The sequence below is a fragment of the Amblyomma maculatum genome, chromosome 1 (assembly GCF_055883805.1).
Source record: "Amblyomma maculatum isolate TAMU_Amacu chromosome 1, ASM5588380v1, whole genome shotgun sequence".
NCBI classification, from domain to species: Eukaryota; Metazoa; Arthropoda; class Arachnida; order Ixodida; family Ixodidae; genus Amblyomma; species Amblyomma maculatum.
In genome coordinates this window covers 29,659,312-29,674,373 of record NC_139344.1, presented here as the reverse complement: position 1 = coordinate 29,674,373, position 15,062 = coordinate 29,659,312, and the positions used below count along the sequence as shown (strand labels likewise).

At 46.6% G+C, this 15,062-nt stretch overlaps 1 protein-coding gene across 1 annotated transcript; it reads left to right on the top strand.

Moving 5' to 3' along the window:
• Positions 1-2,395: 2,395 nt before the first annotated feature.
• On the top strand, positions 2,396-11,075 carry LOC146202017 (uncharacterized). Its single transcript, XM_084583889.1, has 3 exons — positions 2,396-2,488; positions 8,440-8,544; positions 10,303-11,075. The coding sequence occupies exons 1-3, from the start codon at positions 2,427-2,429 to the stop codon at positions 10,436-10,438; spliced, it is 303 nt and encodes a 100-aa protein (XP_084440015.1). The 5' UTR covers positions 2,396-2,426; the 3' UTR covers positions 10,439-11,075.
• Positions 11,076-15,062: the final 3,987 nt, after the last annotated feature.

Sequence of the window (15,062 nt, the reverse complement as noted above, 5' to 3'; positions counted from 1 at the left end):
AACTGTTCCCACAGTATACAGTATTTCATCTATACGGTATGTCCTAGCTTGGGCATCGTGCCCTGGGCCTCTGCAAGCTGACAATAACAGCTTGGAGCTCAGGTGAACCATCAGAAATATTGTGAAAGTATAGAAACCGTCATCATCATCATCATCACAACCATTATTAGCGGAATCGCGCCCTCTGCAGGGTGAAGGCCTCTCCCATATTTCTTCAGTTAGCCCGGATGTGTACTAGCCGCATTCACTTTACCCCTGCAAACTTCCTAACCTTATTTTCTCGCTTTAACTTTTTCCGCCCTCTGCTACGCTTTATCATGGGATCTAATTTGTTACCCTTGGAGACCATCGGTTATCTTTCGTTCGCAGTGCATGTCCTACCCATGGTCATTTCTTCCTCATCATTTCGACTACAATGTCATTATTTCGAATAATTTCTATGACCTACTCTGCAAGCACCCTTTCTCTTAACGTTACGCCTACCACTTTACGTTCTATAACTCTCTGCGTTGTCTCCGACTTATGTAGAACCCTTTTCGTTAGCAGCCATGTTTCAGCCCCATAAGTAAATACCGGTAAGATACAGGTGTTTTATACTTTCTTCTTGAGCGATACTGTTAAACTGCTAGTCATACTCTAGGAGTGTATACCATATGCGTTATATCCCAATCTTATCCTAGTTGTTTTCCTTTTGTGGTCCGAATAAGCGGTTACTACTTATCTAAGTATACATATTCACCCACCACTATCTGTGCTTCCTACAGTAAACTATTGTTCATTTCTGAGACTGCTGAATATTACCTTACTCTTCTGCACATTATTTTAAGTCCTACCTTGCTGCTTACCCTGCCTAGGGGATTTATCACACTTCGCGCTTCATCTCCTGAGTTACCCACCAAGGCAATGTTGTGAGCGAATCGCAGATTACTTAAATAATCTCGATCTACCCGTATCCCTAACTGCTCTCGTTCCAAGAATTCGAATGCTTCCTCTACGTCAGGTGTAAATGTACTGGGGAGATCGTGTCTCGCTGCTAAACACATTCCTTTATGAAAACATTATTACTTTATTTTTGGAAAGCTATGCTGTTCTGCCACTATAGATACCATTATGTACTTTCACATAAGGCTTATCAATAGCCTGACTTCGCATTCCCTTCATGACTGCTGAATTTTCGACTGTGAGCGAATTTCGATATCAACGAATTTCCATATCAACAGTGGCTAGTCATATTTCGGGCATATTTTTATCACTTTGTATAGATAACATCGATGGTAATGTACCCTTTCGAAAAACCTGCATATTCTTTGGTTGACCGATGTCTAAAGTTGCCTTGATTTTATTAGTCATTCCGTTAGTAATCACGTTTTAAGAAACGGACAGTTATCTGATTGGTCTGTAGCTTTAAGCCGTTAGCGTCCACTTTTTTATGAATTAAGATAATGCTAGTGTCCCACCGAGATTCCGCTACCATCGCTGTCATAAGGCATTGCTTATATATTGTGGCCACTTTTTCTAGCACAATATTCTCACCGTCCTTCAACAAATCTGTAGTTATCTGATCCTTCCAAGCTGCTTTTCCCATTTTCATAGCTTTTATAGATTTCGTAAGCTCGCCCTTCTTTTATAGCGGCGCGTCTGATTATCATTCGCTACAGCCAATATCATTATTTTCGTATTTCGTATAGGTCAATATAGTTCTGCTGGGCTACTCTGATTATCGTTCCCATATTATCAGTGACATTGCCGCCTTGTACTTTAAATCCAATATCCGGTTTTTGCCGATGGCTAATTGCTTTTTCCCCGCTTTCAGGTTACCACCGTTCTTTAGAGCATTTTCGATTTTCACCATATATCCTAAGTGAGACATTTTACGGCTATTGATCAGCTTTGACAGCTCTGCCAGTTATATCTTGTCTGTTGGGTGGGATGAGACTCGCAATTGCTGTTTCCCACAGACGACCATTCTCCAACTCCTTTCATGGTCGTTATACCAACGGAAGCCCCGGCATTACCTCGTTTCGAGTTGTGCTTGGGCGATACGAAAATCGGATCCTCCTTGTCCCCTTCTCTTACATATTTCCGCTTAAAGCTTTCGTTCGCCTCTTCCTTCCTCACTCTCCAGATGCGTCCCTCTTGTCCACTTTAATTCTCGCTCTCCTGCTGAGCATTCCTTGAATCATTCATTTCTTCTTTCACATAGCCACCCTTCGCTTCCTTCTCGTAGCACCACCATCAGGCTGCGCATTCTTCGGCCCCCACCTTAACGGGCTCCTTCTACCGTGGTCAGTCTCCGGGCTTTTAACGCGCAGGACATCTTTACACTAGGCGGGTCACATTGTAAACGTGCTTTCACAAATGATGAACCTGTATCGCCATCATTCTGCAGCGATGGCCACAGCACGGCTGACGTTCATGGTGACGCCATGTCTGACGTGGGGAAGCGCAACGGAGGCGAAGCGGGCCCATCGCAAAGGGTTTGTCCTCGGTAAGTACGCATCATGAAATCGCAGCATCGGCGTGGCATGCCCTGGGTGCTTGCTGGGTGAAGAACAGGAGCATCTCCATTGGTCTCCGGTTTCATTTTCTTTTGCAGACAGTGTTGCGGTCAAAACTTCGCGCCAAAATTCGTTTTAGGAGTTGTGCAAAATACAAGCAGGTATTTCATTCGTTCCACCCACTTCACTAGCTGGCCGACATGCGGTAATGACATTTTCAAACCATTGTTTTAAACGCTCATATGCGAGTAGCAAAGTTCTCGAGCGCTACGAAAATGGTAGGGCCAACAAAGGAAGTACTTTTGGCCACGCAGCCTCAGCGTAGCCCTATTGATTCATCAAGAAATGATCCGTAATAAGCGAACACTAACTCAAGCGCTCTCATCCACGTCTGGGTAAAGCGCTACCAGATTCTAGGCCTTCTGCGACGCTGCTTGCTTGGAGAAAGCACCAGTTTCTGCACTCGACGCGCCGCACAACTGAACGAGACAGTGATAGGCCATAGAAAAGACCGGTGTAATAAGCCGCACGGATGACTTTGTAGGCCGTGTGTGTTTTATGCTTCGCGTGCTCTCTTTTCAGCAGAATGAAAAAGGGAGATTATTGTCGGAAACACCAGTTGAGGGGGGGGGGGGGGCATTATGGTGACACTGGACTACTTTCCTATTCGCACCTAACAGCTTCCTCCGATATTTAAATATTTGGGATTATGTCTGCTGATTATATTTGTAAGCACAAATAAAAAAAAAGAGGGGGAGGGGGACGGAATACATTACAGGAATCCTAACAACATTTATTCACATATATGTTCAATACAGAAAAATGTTTACGTTTTTGAAACAGCTAGCTTCCCACTTTATCTGGTAGAACCTGTCAATAGCTGTAGGCACCATACCATTGAAAAATGTCTGTACGCACCAAACCTAAACGAGTCCGATGTGTTGCGATATGGTTACTCGATGCGCTATGAGGGACCTGTGCCGCTTGTATTTTATTTTTGGCCGGTTGGGGGGGGGGGGGAAGCGCCGTCTTTTTTTGTTTTCACTTGCCAGTGAACGGCGGTTAGTCTCTTCGGTACGTTTTTTTTTTTTTTTTTTTTTTTTTTTTTGTGCGCCTTGGATCAACAATCCAACGTTATTTGTAGGAGGTCAGGCTGACTCGGTGTGCCTGTGCGGGAAAGCGCGCGGAAAGTGTGTTGTGTCATGCTGCATATTATGTCACACAGGCAACTAAGGACATCATGCGCGAAGAGCAGGGTTTAAAATCTGTTTGATGAAACCGCTTTAGAAAACTATTTAGAGATTCTACAGCTCGTCTAAAAGCTTTGCTTCTTATTGCAAGCTTGGGTGTGGAAGCTGTTCGTTATAAACTTGTCGAAAGTGATTTTGTCTTAGTTTATGTTCTGCTGATGGTATTGTGGTTTGCAGTGACAACCTCTCCAGAGAATTTACATTCACCTACATCTTGTTTCGCGAAAATGAAGTTTTGTGTTAAATGAGTGTGACCGATAGAAAGGCGACATAAAACGACTTCGATGAAACGCTCATCGTGACTACGTAACTTTCACTGTTCTATCCCTGGTTTCACGCAGCTAGGTTTAATTTGTTGTTCGCTTCCTCCTCCCATGAATCCTGCCATTTCTCTTTCAGGCTTCTTTTACAAATTTTATGGAATCTTTATGCGGTACATTTACTTTTTCTACCTTAGCGTTCCGACGACTACGGCATTTACATCAGGTCTTTCATTACCGCTGATACAATAACAAGTACAATTTCACTTCTAATCCTTGTATTTACGCTGTTTTTACTATTGTGCTATATTTTTCCTAATACGGATTCCGTTCCATTACGGGAGTGTAAGCCTGTGATTACTCTGACTGCGTCGGTGTAAAATGCACTATTTTCAATGTTGCTCTTTATCATTTGTACTACAGCTAAGGAAATGGCTAAATAATTGGCAGTAAAAATTGATGCACAGTGAGGTAATGTAACTGTTATTTTCGCGTTTCACTTGTCCTACCCCACTCACAAAATGGAAAGCTGTTTTAGAACCATCGGTGTAGAATGCTCTGTGACCTTTGTACTTTTCTTCTTGGGCCTGAAACTATTATGCCTTCGTGCGGTGCCGGCCTTTTACGAAACCGTGTTGGTGCGAGGTCGTATACAGAGGGAAACCAGCACCAAGGGGGTACTAGGTGGGACTACTGGCAATATCAGGCAGCCTATTAATTAAGGTAAATTGAGGTCATTTCTCTTCAAAACGAAGAAAAAGCGTTTTGATAGCTTGAGTTTTGGCAATGAATAGTGTTCCTAATGTACACTTTGTCACTATAAGATAACAGAGGTATTATATGAGAGGGACCATACGTTTATTACGTAAGCACAAATAAGTTTTGACGCGCGCGGTAAGGACCACCAGAAATAAAATAAAATTGTGGTTTAGCTCTGGCTAAACCCAGCTGAATTGAGAAAGCAACGGCGGAAGCTTCTTTTACCTTTTTTGGAATAACAGCGCGAAGGACGAGGACTTCGTCCTTATTCCAAAATGTATAACCAACTAGCCGGCACCTCAACGCTTGTTAACTTCTTTTACCTGCTGCATTATTCCCTTATGACAATCAATCAGTGTAAGCTGCTACATTATTGGGGACACTTGAGCTCATCCTTTTGAGGGTATGACGCGAGAGCGTAAGCTACACCAGCCCACATACAAAGCCGTATGGACGTGCCTGCGTGTCGTATAGGGGTAGAATGCAAACGGCAGGCTGATTCTGATATCACCTTCTCATATGAAAAGCCCGACTTCGCAGCTCCTGCCCGTGGCATAGGGGTAACGTGAATTGTCATGGCAGGCTAATTTATTTATGAGGAGACCGCAGCTCTTCACGGCTTTAGCTGTCGGAGTATTGCTTTCGCAATAAAAAAGAAATCATATAAGCTAACATTGATGCCACAGAGACCGCACTGCAACGCTCGTGACTAGGCTGGAGAAATCAGGCGATGAGTGAATATTTCTCAGCGTGCCGAAAATCCGCCACATGAACACGGTCGCTGTCTTCAAAGTCCGACGAGGCAAAGCGTTGCAAGCAGAGAGGAACCTGTGGCGGTGATGCCTGTCACATGGCATCAGTGCGTGGCCGGGTGGGACGCAATGGTCCTCTGAAGGCGACAACCGGGCTGAAACTAAGAATGGAGGAGCCTGTACAAGCGATCCCGCTATAGTTAGGCAGTTTGTAATGAAGAGATCAAACTGGTGAAGGTCAGTTTGGCGTATGTCGTTTAACGTCCGAAAGTGACTCACTCTATGAGAGAGGCCGTAGTTCAGGCTGCGGAAATGTCGACTACCTGGGGTTCTTTAACAGGCAATGAGGTCACACACAGGGGCCATGCATTTCCCCGTCCATCGAAAAGGAGTCCGGAATTCTGATCCCGCTTCTTTAAGCTCAGCACTCGAGAGCCCTAACCAGTGTGTCGCCGGGGCTTCCATTAAATTCTTCGTCAGGAATTGGACCGCTATCAATCTGCGCCGACCACCACCATGTCTAATTTTCGACCACATTTACCCAATGGATCTAGGAGAACTAGTTGACAGCAGAACAACGAACTCGCCACAAAGCGCAGCATCAACCAAGGCGGTCAGGCATATGAAAATGCATGATGGATTTCTTGATGAAGGACAATGCGCCGTTCTGCAGAGCAGCGCTGACGGATAGCCGCACGAGCGCGGTTGCACTGAAGACGCCGATGGGTTAGCCAGTTGTGTACCAGTCTGCCCACCGCTCGCGTGCTCCGTTTTATCTTTTGTGCACCTGTACATTTTAGTGCATGAGTGGTACCGCCTCAGTTCGTAATCAAGTGTTTCACTTCCATGCAGCTATTGCTTTTCACACGCTGAATTCATTACAGTAAAAAAACTGGACACACAACATCAAGTGCGAACACGGAACTGCTGCCAAATAAAAAAAGTTTCTCATATTTATATCAGGAAGTACACGTGCCGCCAGGTTAGAACTAAGGTGCAAAAAAATACAAGGCTTCAAAGCTGCTGAACCAAATACTGAGCGAAAGTATTAGCTGCGGGGGACCGAGCGTTCTTCTTCGTCCCTTTTCCTCTTCCTCAGCCCACTTATAAAGCCCCGCTTTAACCAAGCCGTATGAACGTGCCTTAGTGGCCTATAGGGATAACGTGAATGCCAGGGTCCTAGCAGGATGATTCTAACATAACCGTCCCATGTGAAACTCACCCAAGTTGGCAGCTCCTGCCGACCGCTTGAGTTGGTGGCCTAGCCGCCCAGCTCTCACCCTAGTGTCACGTGGGGTGTGACGTCACAGCGTCCCGTGGGTAAAACGTCCGCGCTACGCTGAAGGCTCGAAACTAAAAAAAAATCCTTAGCCGCATAATATAAAAAAAAGCAGTTGGAAACCAAAGAACAGTAGCAAGGCCAAGCGCACACACCTCCTGGAAAGCCCACCATGGAAACATGTCCCGCGACAAGCTGAAACCTAACTTAATCGGACACCAGACGACTGTGTCATACACCACTCCTTAACCTGAAGGTGACAAGGAAGCATCGCTAACCCATTTCTCGTCTCCGATAGAACTAATCGTGAAAGCTTCTACTGTCTTCCAATGCTTCTTACATGTGCGATGAAGAAGAGTTTTCAGAAAACACCCTACAATTTTTGCAACGGTGCCGGTGCGTTGCTAGCTTACTCGGGTGGTGTATTACATGGCACTTGTAGTCGAACCCTCAAGACTTCGTTGATCTAATCCAACCTAATCTTTTCTTCTGACGCCGTCCTCCTCACTCTCCAGATGGGTCCCGCTTGTCCACTTAAATTCTATCTCTGCTGTTAAGCATTGCACCGGTCTCGACATATATGTCTGCTTTCACGTAATCACCCTTCGCTTCCTTCTCGTACCGCTATCCTCAGGTTGCGCATTCTTCGGCCTTCGCCTTATCCTGCCTGTTCACTGGCTCGAGCCGGCCCAAGTGCCCTTTTTTGGCCCCACCCGTGGGCCGGACACTGCTCCCTCGGAAGTATACAGCGCCGGGCTCCGTCTGGGACCGGTATATATTTTTATTGGACGGGCCGGGCTTCCAAATCCGTAAAACACCCAACTTTTGCGAAATAACGAATATGGCCGTGGTGGGCCAGGAGTCTCTAAGGAACAGCAGGAAACATCCTTCAAGTGCGAGAGGTCCCAGTTCCCTCCAGGCGGTGATCCTGCTTTCCCGCACGCGCACTCACCGTGTACTGATCTTTCTCCAAACAAAATGATTTATACCAATACTTGCTGTACCCCAGTAGCCGAGTAGTATGGCCGCTTCTAACCTGCTGAATTTGGAGTTTCCGAATTTTCTCCTTCCTTCACACTAGCGCTGATGGTCAGGTATCTGTTTCGAGATTCGCGCCACGCTGTCGCCTCTCACGCGTCTTTGTGGCTTGCCGCTGGCCTCGACATAGCCGCCTGCTTTAAAGCTGCATATCGCATATATGTGGGGCTTGAGTTGCCTCTTGTTTCTCGACGCAGGTAATGGAGTGGCTGAATGAAATTATCGAGTATACTAGGCCACATCACCCATTGCTCATGTTTGAGCTAGCGCAGTTTTGGAGAAGCGAAGAAGCCGCGTACCCCAATCGGTTACAGCAGGTTGGGTCTGGCCCTGGTCTTAAATTTAAGCACAGGACCGGTCAGGCTCTTTCAGCGTCCGCTCAAGCGGAGACTCCTGTACCGACATTGGGCCAGGCGCAGCCTCGGAATTTCGGCCTACGCACACCTCTAAATCTGCTCCTTCTACGATGTTAAGACTCTGGGTTCTTTGTGTAGCTGTCACCTTTCGAGTGTGCACTTTAAGCTTAAGTTACATTTAGACCCTGTATACGTGCTTGCACACGTGTTGCGCCACAACGTTCTATTTGTCGATGTCATGCTGCAGGTGTGGCCAATCGCAGGCCCAGAAGACCGCAAGTGAGCAACTAAGTGAGGAAGAAGGCGCCAAGGAAGGACCTACCGCCTCCAGCATTCGGGGTCCTTTGACACGGTAAGGCCTACACGTCATGACGGCCCTGAGTGCTCTTCCTTGATGGGCGAAAAGCAGCCTTTTTTCCGTCGGGCATCGATTTCATTCTCTTCTACAAACGTCGTTCAAAGTGTGGTGCCGAAGATATGCATCGAAAATTGTTAGAAGCTGATTGTAAGCAGACATTTCCTTCGTCCTTCATTAACTTGTCGACATTGTCTTTTTCAAACTACGGCTTTAAACGCTCAGGTCCTATTAGGAATGTTGGCGACCGCCGCGAACATGGTCTCACCTCGTAAGTATACTTCCGGCAATGTAGCCTTAGCGTAGCCGTTTTTATTCCTCAGAAAATTAAAGTCCGCGAACGTTAAAAAGCATTATGTTACAGCGCGCGTTCCACTTTAAGTGTGCCGCAATGAAAGCGCTCTCATTTGCGACTGAGTTGTGCGCTGACAGGTTCCCGCCTTTGTGACGAAATTGAGCTTTGCGTTGATGCTTGCTCGCAGCGAACTGCTGCAGTCGATGAGCCGCAAAATTGATTCAGGACGCTTTCTATCATGCCGCGCATGACCCTGCTGTAATCGCGGCGCAGTCGGGCGCGCGTGGCACAATATCACGCGGTATTTTTTAAGCTGAATGAAAAGGACTACGCTATGGCATCATCGTCGAAAGCACCTGGGTCGGACTATTTTGATGGCGTTGGACAAATCGCACCTCAGAGCTTGTACCGATATTTAAAATGTTGGATTATGCTGACTAACAATATCTGTAAGTGCAAGTAAAAAATAAGTGCGTACATTACAAGAATCCTAGTGACCTTTTTTACTTGATTTCAATATCGAATAATACTCACGTTTTTAAAATTGTTGTCCCCATATCGTTTGAAGAACATCATTCGCCATTTAGTGCAGGCTCATGTTAATTTGTAACGGCAACCGATATTTCCGTACTCTTTCAATGTGGGAAATGCAGTTCCCCGTCTTCAAATTCCTCCGTGGATGCGGCCTCCTGCGAGGGCACTCTCCTTCTCTCGTTTCATGTGGAATTTAGTTTCCGATTTTGTTGCATGGTCACAGGGTTCAGAGAGATTCGCAGTGCGCTTGGTTTGATGGTATGCAGACGCCGCTCTTTTGACAAGCAACAGAAAGCGAATGCATAATCCATCCACCATGATCTGATCTCTATAAAAGTTTTCTCTCTGACAGCGTATGCATTCTCCACAACACACTTCGTTCGAGAGAAGAAATATTGTTACCATCGTGCTTGTGTGCTGTGCAGCAAAGTCATATTCGGTTGTTGTACGTACTGGTTATTCGGTACATTCGGTGCTCAGTTGAAAGTTTCCCTAACGCTCATCACTGGGACACTAAATGCCGGCTGCGTTGTCCTCGCTATGTGCAGCGGCAGTTAAGACCGTTAGCATGCAACAGCTACAGAAATCACAACTCCTTCAACTTAGTTGCAATCAGGTTCAACTGCTTTGCAGGATGTTCTTGACTATAGTGTTTGTATGTCGACCACATTTGTTGGGGTGGGCGCAGTTTTTGCTTAACGCGATGAAACTTGTGACTCTGGAATCTTGCTTAAACCAGTTTCTTGGTGCACCCGGGGTCTTTTTCATTCCCGAAGCGTTCTTTAAAATATTACTGCAAGGCATTTCCATGGTCACATATTCCCACCCAGATATTCTTGTTTTCGTGAACTGTGAAATGATGTTCGCCAAGTGGCAGCGTAACACGCGCAACACACCATTCTGTTTGTTGTCATTCACTCATGCAGCGCCATCCTGGGCCGTACTAAAGGTGAACGGCCCAGGATCGAGGAAGACATGCAGGCTGTCGAGGAGAAAGACGCCGTCTTGATCCGAGAGGTTCGCGACCGGGCCCGTGGCAGGTCTCGCCGCATGCGGAACTAAGTCTCACGCTGAAGCGATGCGCCTGTGAGACCCAGTGAGTCAGCAGCGTGCCACCACCGCAACGGCGCCTTGCTGCGCGCCTCCAACAACTGATCAACCGATGAGCGGCGGCTTTAACCATGGAAATCGGCATACCTGAGGTTGCGGAAGGCCGCGCGGGTCTCGTCACCGCACGCTTCACCGTGAGAGCGCGCGGCGATGCGCTCTGAACTGCTTCAGTTATTTCCATGTGTTTGTAACATGGGCTAAGACCCAAACTAGAACAACCGTCTCAAAATGGACCGTCATTGTAGAGAAACGTGTTCGTGGTTGCCGGCGTCGAGGAAACCGCAGCGATGGTCTACGCTTCGGAAGCAATGAGATACCGATCCTGCAGCGGGACGCCCTCTCGCCGATGCAGGTACCGGCAGCGGTACTGGCAGTGGTGCCGGCAGTGGTGCTTCTGGCCGCTCGACCGACCAGTTTTCACAGCAGGCGATGAAATACACCTTCGTGGCATTCGGCGCGATGTTCACCGGTGTCGGAGGCTTCCTTGTTGTAGCTTGGGGTACACCTCCGCTGAATGAACGCGGCAACGAGATCAAAGATTAATTCAGTCACATGCCCCGCTGCAAGAGCTGAGTTTCTGGGCGCTGCTGCTCTCCTCACAATAAAGTTCTCATAAAATTAACTATGGATATCAGGTTGACTCATGATTCTTTACAATTTACAAATAACAATCATGCACCCAATTGCAATACCAAAAAGTTTATTAACGAATCTTAGTTGATTATTCCACTGAAGACCACATCCAACCCGTTTTATAGAAACTGCCTAGACCCTTGATAACTTCTCGCAACAAAAATAATTTTACCTCTGAAAGTAAATTTTCATAAAATTACTTAGTCTTCCTGTAACACCCTGTGTATACATATATATATATATATATATATATATATATATATTATATATATTGTTGTGACCGCGCATAGTCCGCGCTCGCGCGCACTATTGTGCGCCTTTGGGCATGGTATTGATATGTGCTGTTGGTGCAAGGGCTCTAAGTGCCTGTCTTCACATGAATCTTTTTGTGAGAGCATGCTTTTTCATTCTCATTTCATTCTCTTCTACAAACGTCGTTCAAAGTGTGGTGCCGAAGATATGCATCGAAAATTGTTAGAAGCTGATTGTAAGCAGACATTTCCTTCGTCCTTCATTAACTTGTCGACATTGTCTTTTTCAAACTACGGCTTTAAACGCTCAGGTCCTATTAGGAATGTTGGCGACCGCCGCGAACATGGTCTCACCTCGTAAGTATACTTCCGGCAATGTAGCCTTAGCGTAGCCGTTTTTATTCCTCAGAAAATTAAAGTCCGCGAACGTTAAAAAGCATTATGTTACAGCGCGCGTTCCACTTTAAGTGTGCCGCAATGAAAGCGCTCTCATTTGCGACTGAGTTGTGCGCTGACAGGTTCCCGCCTTTGTGACGAAATTGAGCTTTGCGTTGATGCTTGCTCGCAGCGAACTGCTGCAGTCGATGAGCCGCAAAATTGATTCAGGACGCTTTCTATCATGCCGCGCATGACCCTGCTGTAATCGCGGCGCAGTCGGGCGCGCGTGGCACAATATCACGCGGTATTTTTTAAGCTGAATGAAAAGGACTACGCTATGGCATCATCGTCGAAAGCACCTGGGTCGGACTATTTTGATGGCGTTGGACAAATCGCACCTCAGAGCTTGTACCGATATTTAAAATGTTGGATTATGCTGACTAACAATATCTGTAAGTGCAAGTAAAAAATAAGTGCGTACATTACAAGAATCCTAGTGACCTTTTTTACTTGATTTCAATATCGAATAATACTCACGTTTTTAAAATTGTTGTCCCCATATCGTTTGAAGAACATCATTCGCCATTTAGTGCAGGCTCATGTTAATTTGTAACGGCAACCGATATTTCCGTACTCTTTCAATGTGGGAAATGCAGTTCCCCGTCTTCAAATTCCTCCGTGGATGCGGCCTCCTGCGAGGGCACTCTCCTTCTCTCGTTTCATGTGGAATTTAGTTTCCGATTTTGTTGCATGGTCACAGGGTTCAGAGAGATTCGCAGTGCGCTTGGTTTGATGGTATGCAGACGCCGCTCTTTTGACAAGCAACAGAAAGCGAATGCATAATCCATCCACCATGATCTGATCTCTATAAAAGTTTTCTCTCTGACAGCGTATGCATTCTCCACAACACACTTCGTTCGAGAGAAGAAATATTGTTACCATCGTGCTTGTGTGCTGTGCAGCAAAGTCATATTCGGTTGTTGTACGTACTGGTTATTCGGTACATTCGGTGCTCAGTTGAAAGTTTCCCTAACGCTCATCACTGGGACACTAAATGCCGGCTGCGTTGTCCTCGCTATGTGCAGCGGCAGTTAAGACCGTTAGCATGCAACAGCTACAGAAATCACAACTCCTTCAACTTAGTTGCAATCAGGTTCAACTGCTTTGCAGGATGTTCTTGACTATAGTGTTTGTATGTCGACCACATTTGTTGGGGTGGGCGCAGTTTTTGCTTAACGCGATGAAACTTGTGACTCTGGAATCTTGCTTAAACCAGTTTCTTGGTGCACCCGGGGTCTTTTTCATTCCCGAAGCGTTCTTTAAAATATTACTGCAAGGCATTTCCATGGTCACATATTCCCACCCAGATATTCTTGTTTTCGTGAACTGTGAAATGATGTTCGCCAAGTGGCAGCGTAACACGCGCAACACACCATTCTGTTTGTTGTCATTCACTCATGCAGCGCCATCCTGGGCCGTACTAAAGGTGAACGGCCCAGGATCGAGGAAGACATGCAGGCTGTCGAGGAGAAAGACGCCGTCTTGATCCGAGAGGTTCGCGACCGGGCCCGTGGCAGGTCTCGCCGCATGCGGAACTAAGTCTCACGCTGAAGCGATGCGCCTGTGAGACCCAGTGAGTCAGCAGCGTGCCACCACCGCAACGGCGCCTTGCTGCGCGCCTCCAACAACTGATCAACCGATGAGCGGCGGCTTTAACCATGGAAATCGGCATACCTGAGGTTGCGGAAGGCCGCGCGGGTCTCGTCACCGCACGCTTCACCGTGAGAGCGCGCGGCGATGCGCTCTGAACTGCTTCAGTTATTTCCATGTGTTTGTAACATGGGCTAAGACCCAAACTAGAACAACCGTCTCAAAATGGACCGTCATTGTAGAGAAACGTGTTCGTGGTTGCCGGCGTCGAGGAAACCGCAGCGATGGTCTACGCTTCGGAAGCAATGAGATACCGATCCTGCAGCGGGACGCCCTCTCGCCGATGCAGGTACCGGCAGCGGTACTGGCAGTGGTGCCAGCAGTGGTGCTTCTGGCCGCTCGACCGACCAGTTTTCACAGCAGGCGATGAAATACACCTTCGTGGCATTCGGCGCGATGTTCACCGGTGTCGGAGGCTTCCTTGTTGTAGCTTGGGGTACACCTCCGCTGAATGAACGCGGCAACGAGATCAAAGATTAATTCAGTCACATGCCCCGCTGCAAGAGCTGAGTTTCTGGGCGCTGCTGCTCTCCTCACAATAAAGTTCTCATAAAATTAACTATGGATATCAGGTTGACTCATGATTCTTTACAATTTACAAATAACAATCATGCACCCAATTGCAATACCAAAAAGTTTATTAACGAATCTTAGTTGATTATTCCACTGAAGACCACATCCAACCCGTTTTATAGAAACTGCCTAGACCCTTGATAACTTCTCGCAACAAAAATAATTTTACCTCTGAAAGTAAATTTTCATAAAATTACTTAGTCTTCCTGTAACACCCTGTGTATACATATATATATATATATATATATATATATATATATATATATATATATATATATATATATATATTATATATATTGTTGTGACCGCGCATAGTCCGCGCTCGCGCGCACTATTGTGCGCCTTTGGGCATGGTATTGATATGTGCTGTTGGTGCAAGGGCTCAGAGTGCCTGTCTTCACATGAATCTTTTTGTGAGAGCATGCTTTGCTTTGTAGTGACCATACAACTGTCAAGTTGGCCCTGTCAAGGGAACGTCAAGGAAAATACAAATAAACGTCGCCCTGTGAGATATAGCCGGAAGTGCTTTTGTTCAACTGTTCACCCTTCCCGTCGAGAGGCGCTATTGTCAGGTGAGGAATGTCTATTGTCCTAAGGAGACGATAGGAGTGACACGTCCGCTGACGTACAGGAGAAGAAAGGAGCATGAGGATTACGGCCATTAGAGGATTTCCCGTGAATGCAGAAAAGAGTTGCAATTGCCGGAAAAGGACAATGCTGGGAGCAGTGTTCGTGGCGCGCACGTACACTTGGGTTTCTGAGAAGGAAATACACTTGCCGGAACCAACATAGCGGATCTTTGCAGAAGAATCGAAATTTACCTCCTCGCCGTTCCCAAGCTCTACCCGACAACAAGTGACCACGCCCGACGAAACAATACTGGACCAGTCAGTGCATCAGACCATCAGTACAGTGATGTGTTCGATTCGTTGCCGATATCTGAGGGGTGTGCCCTGGAACTGATTGGTCAGCATCTTCAGAGAGGGGCGGGACATAGGGGATTTAAGGACGTTGCAGAGCACGAAATGAGA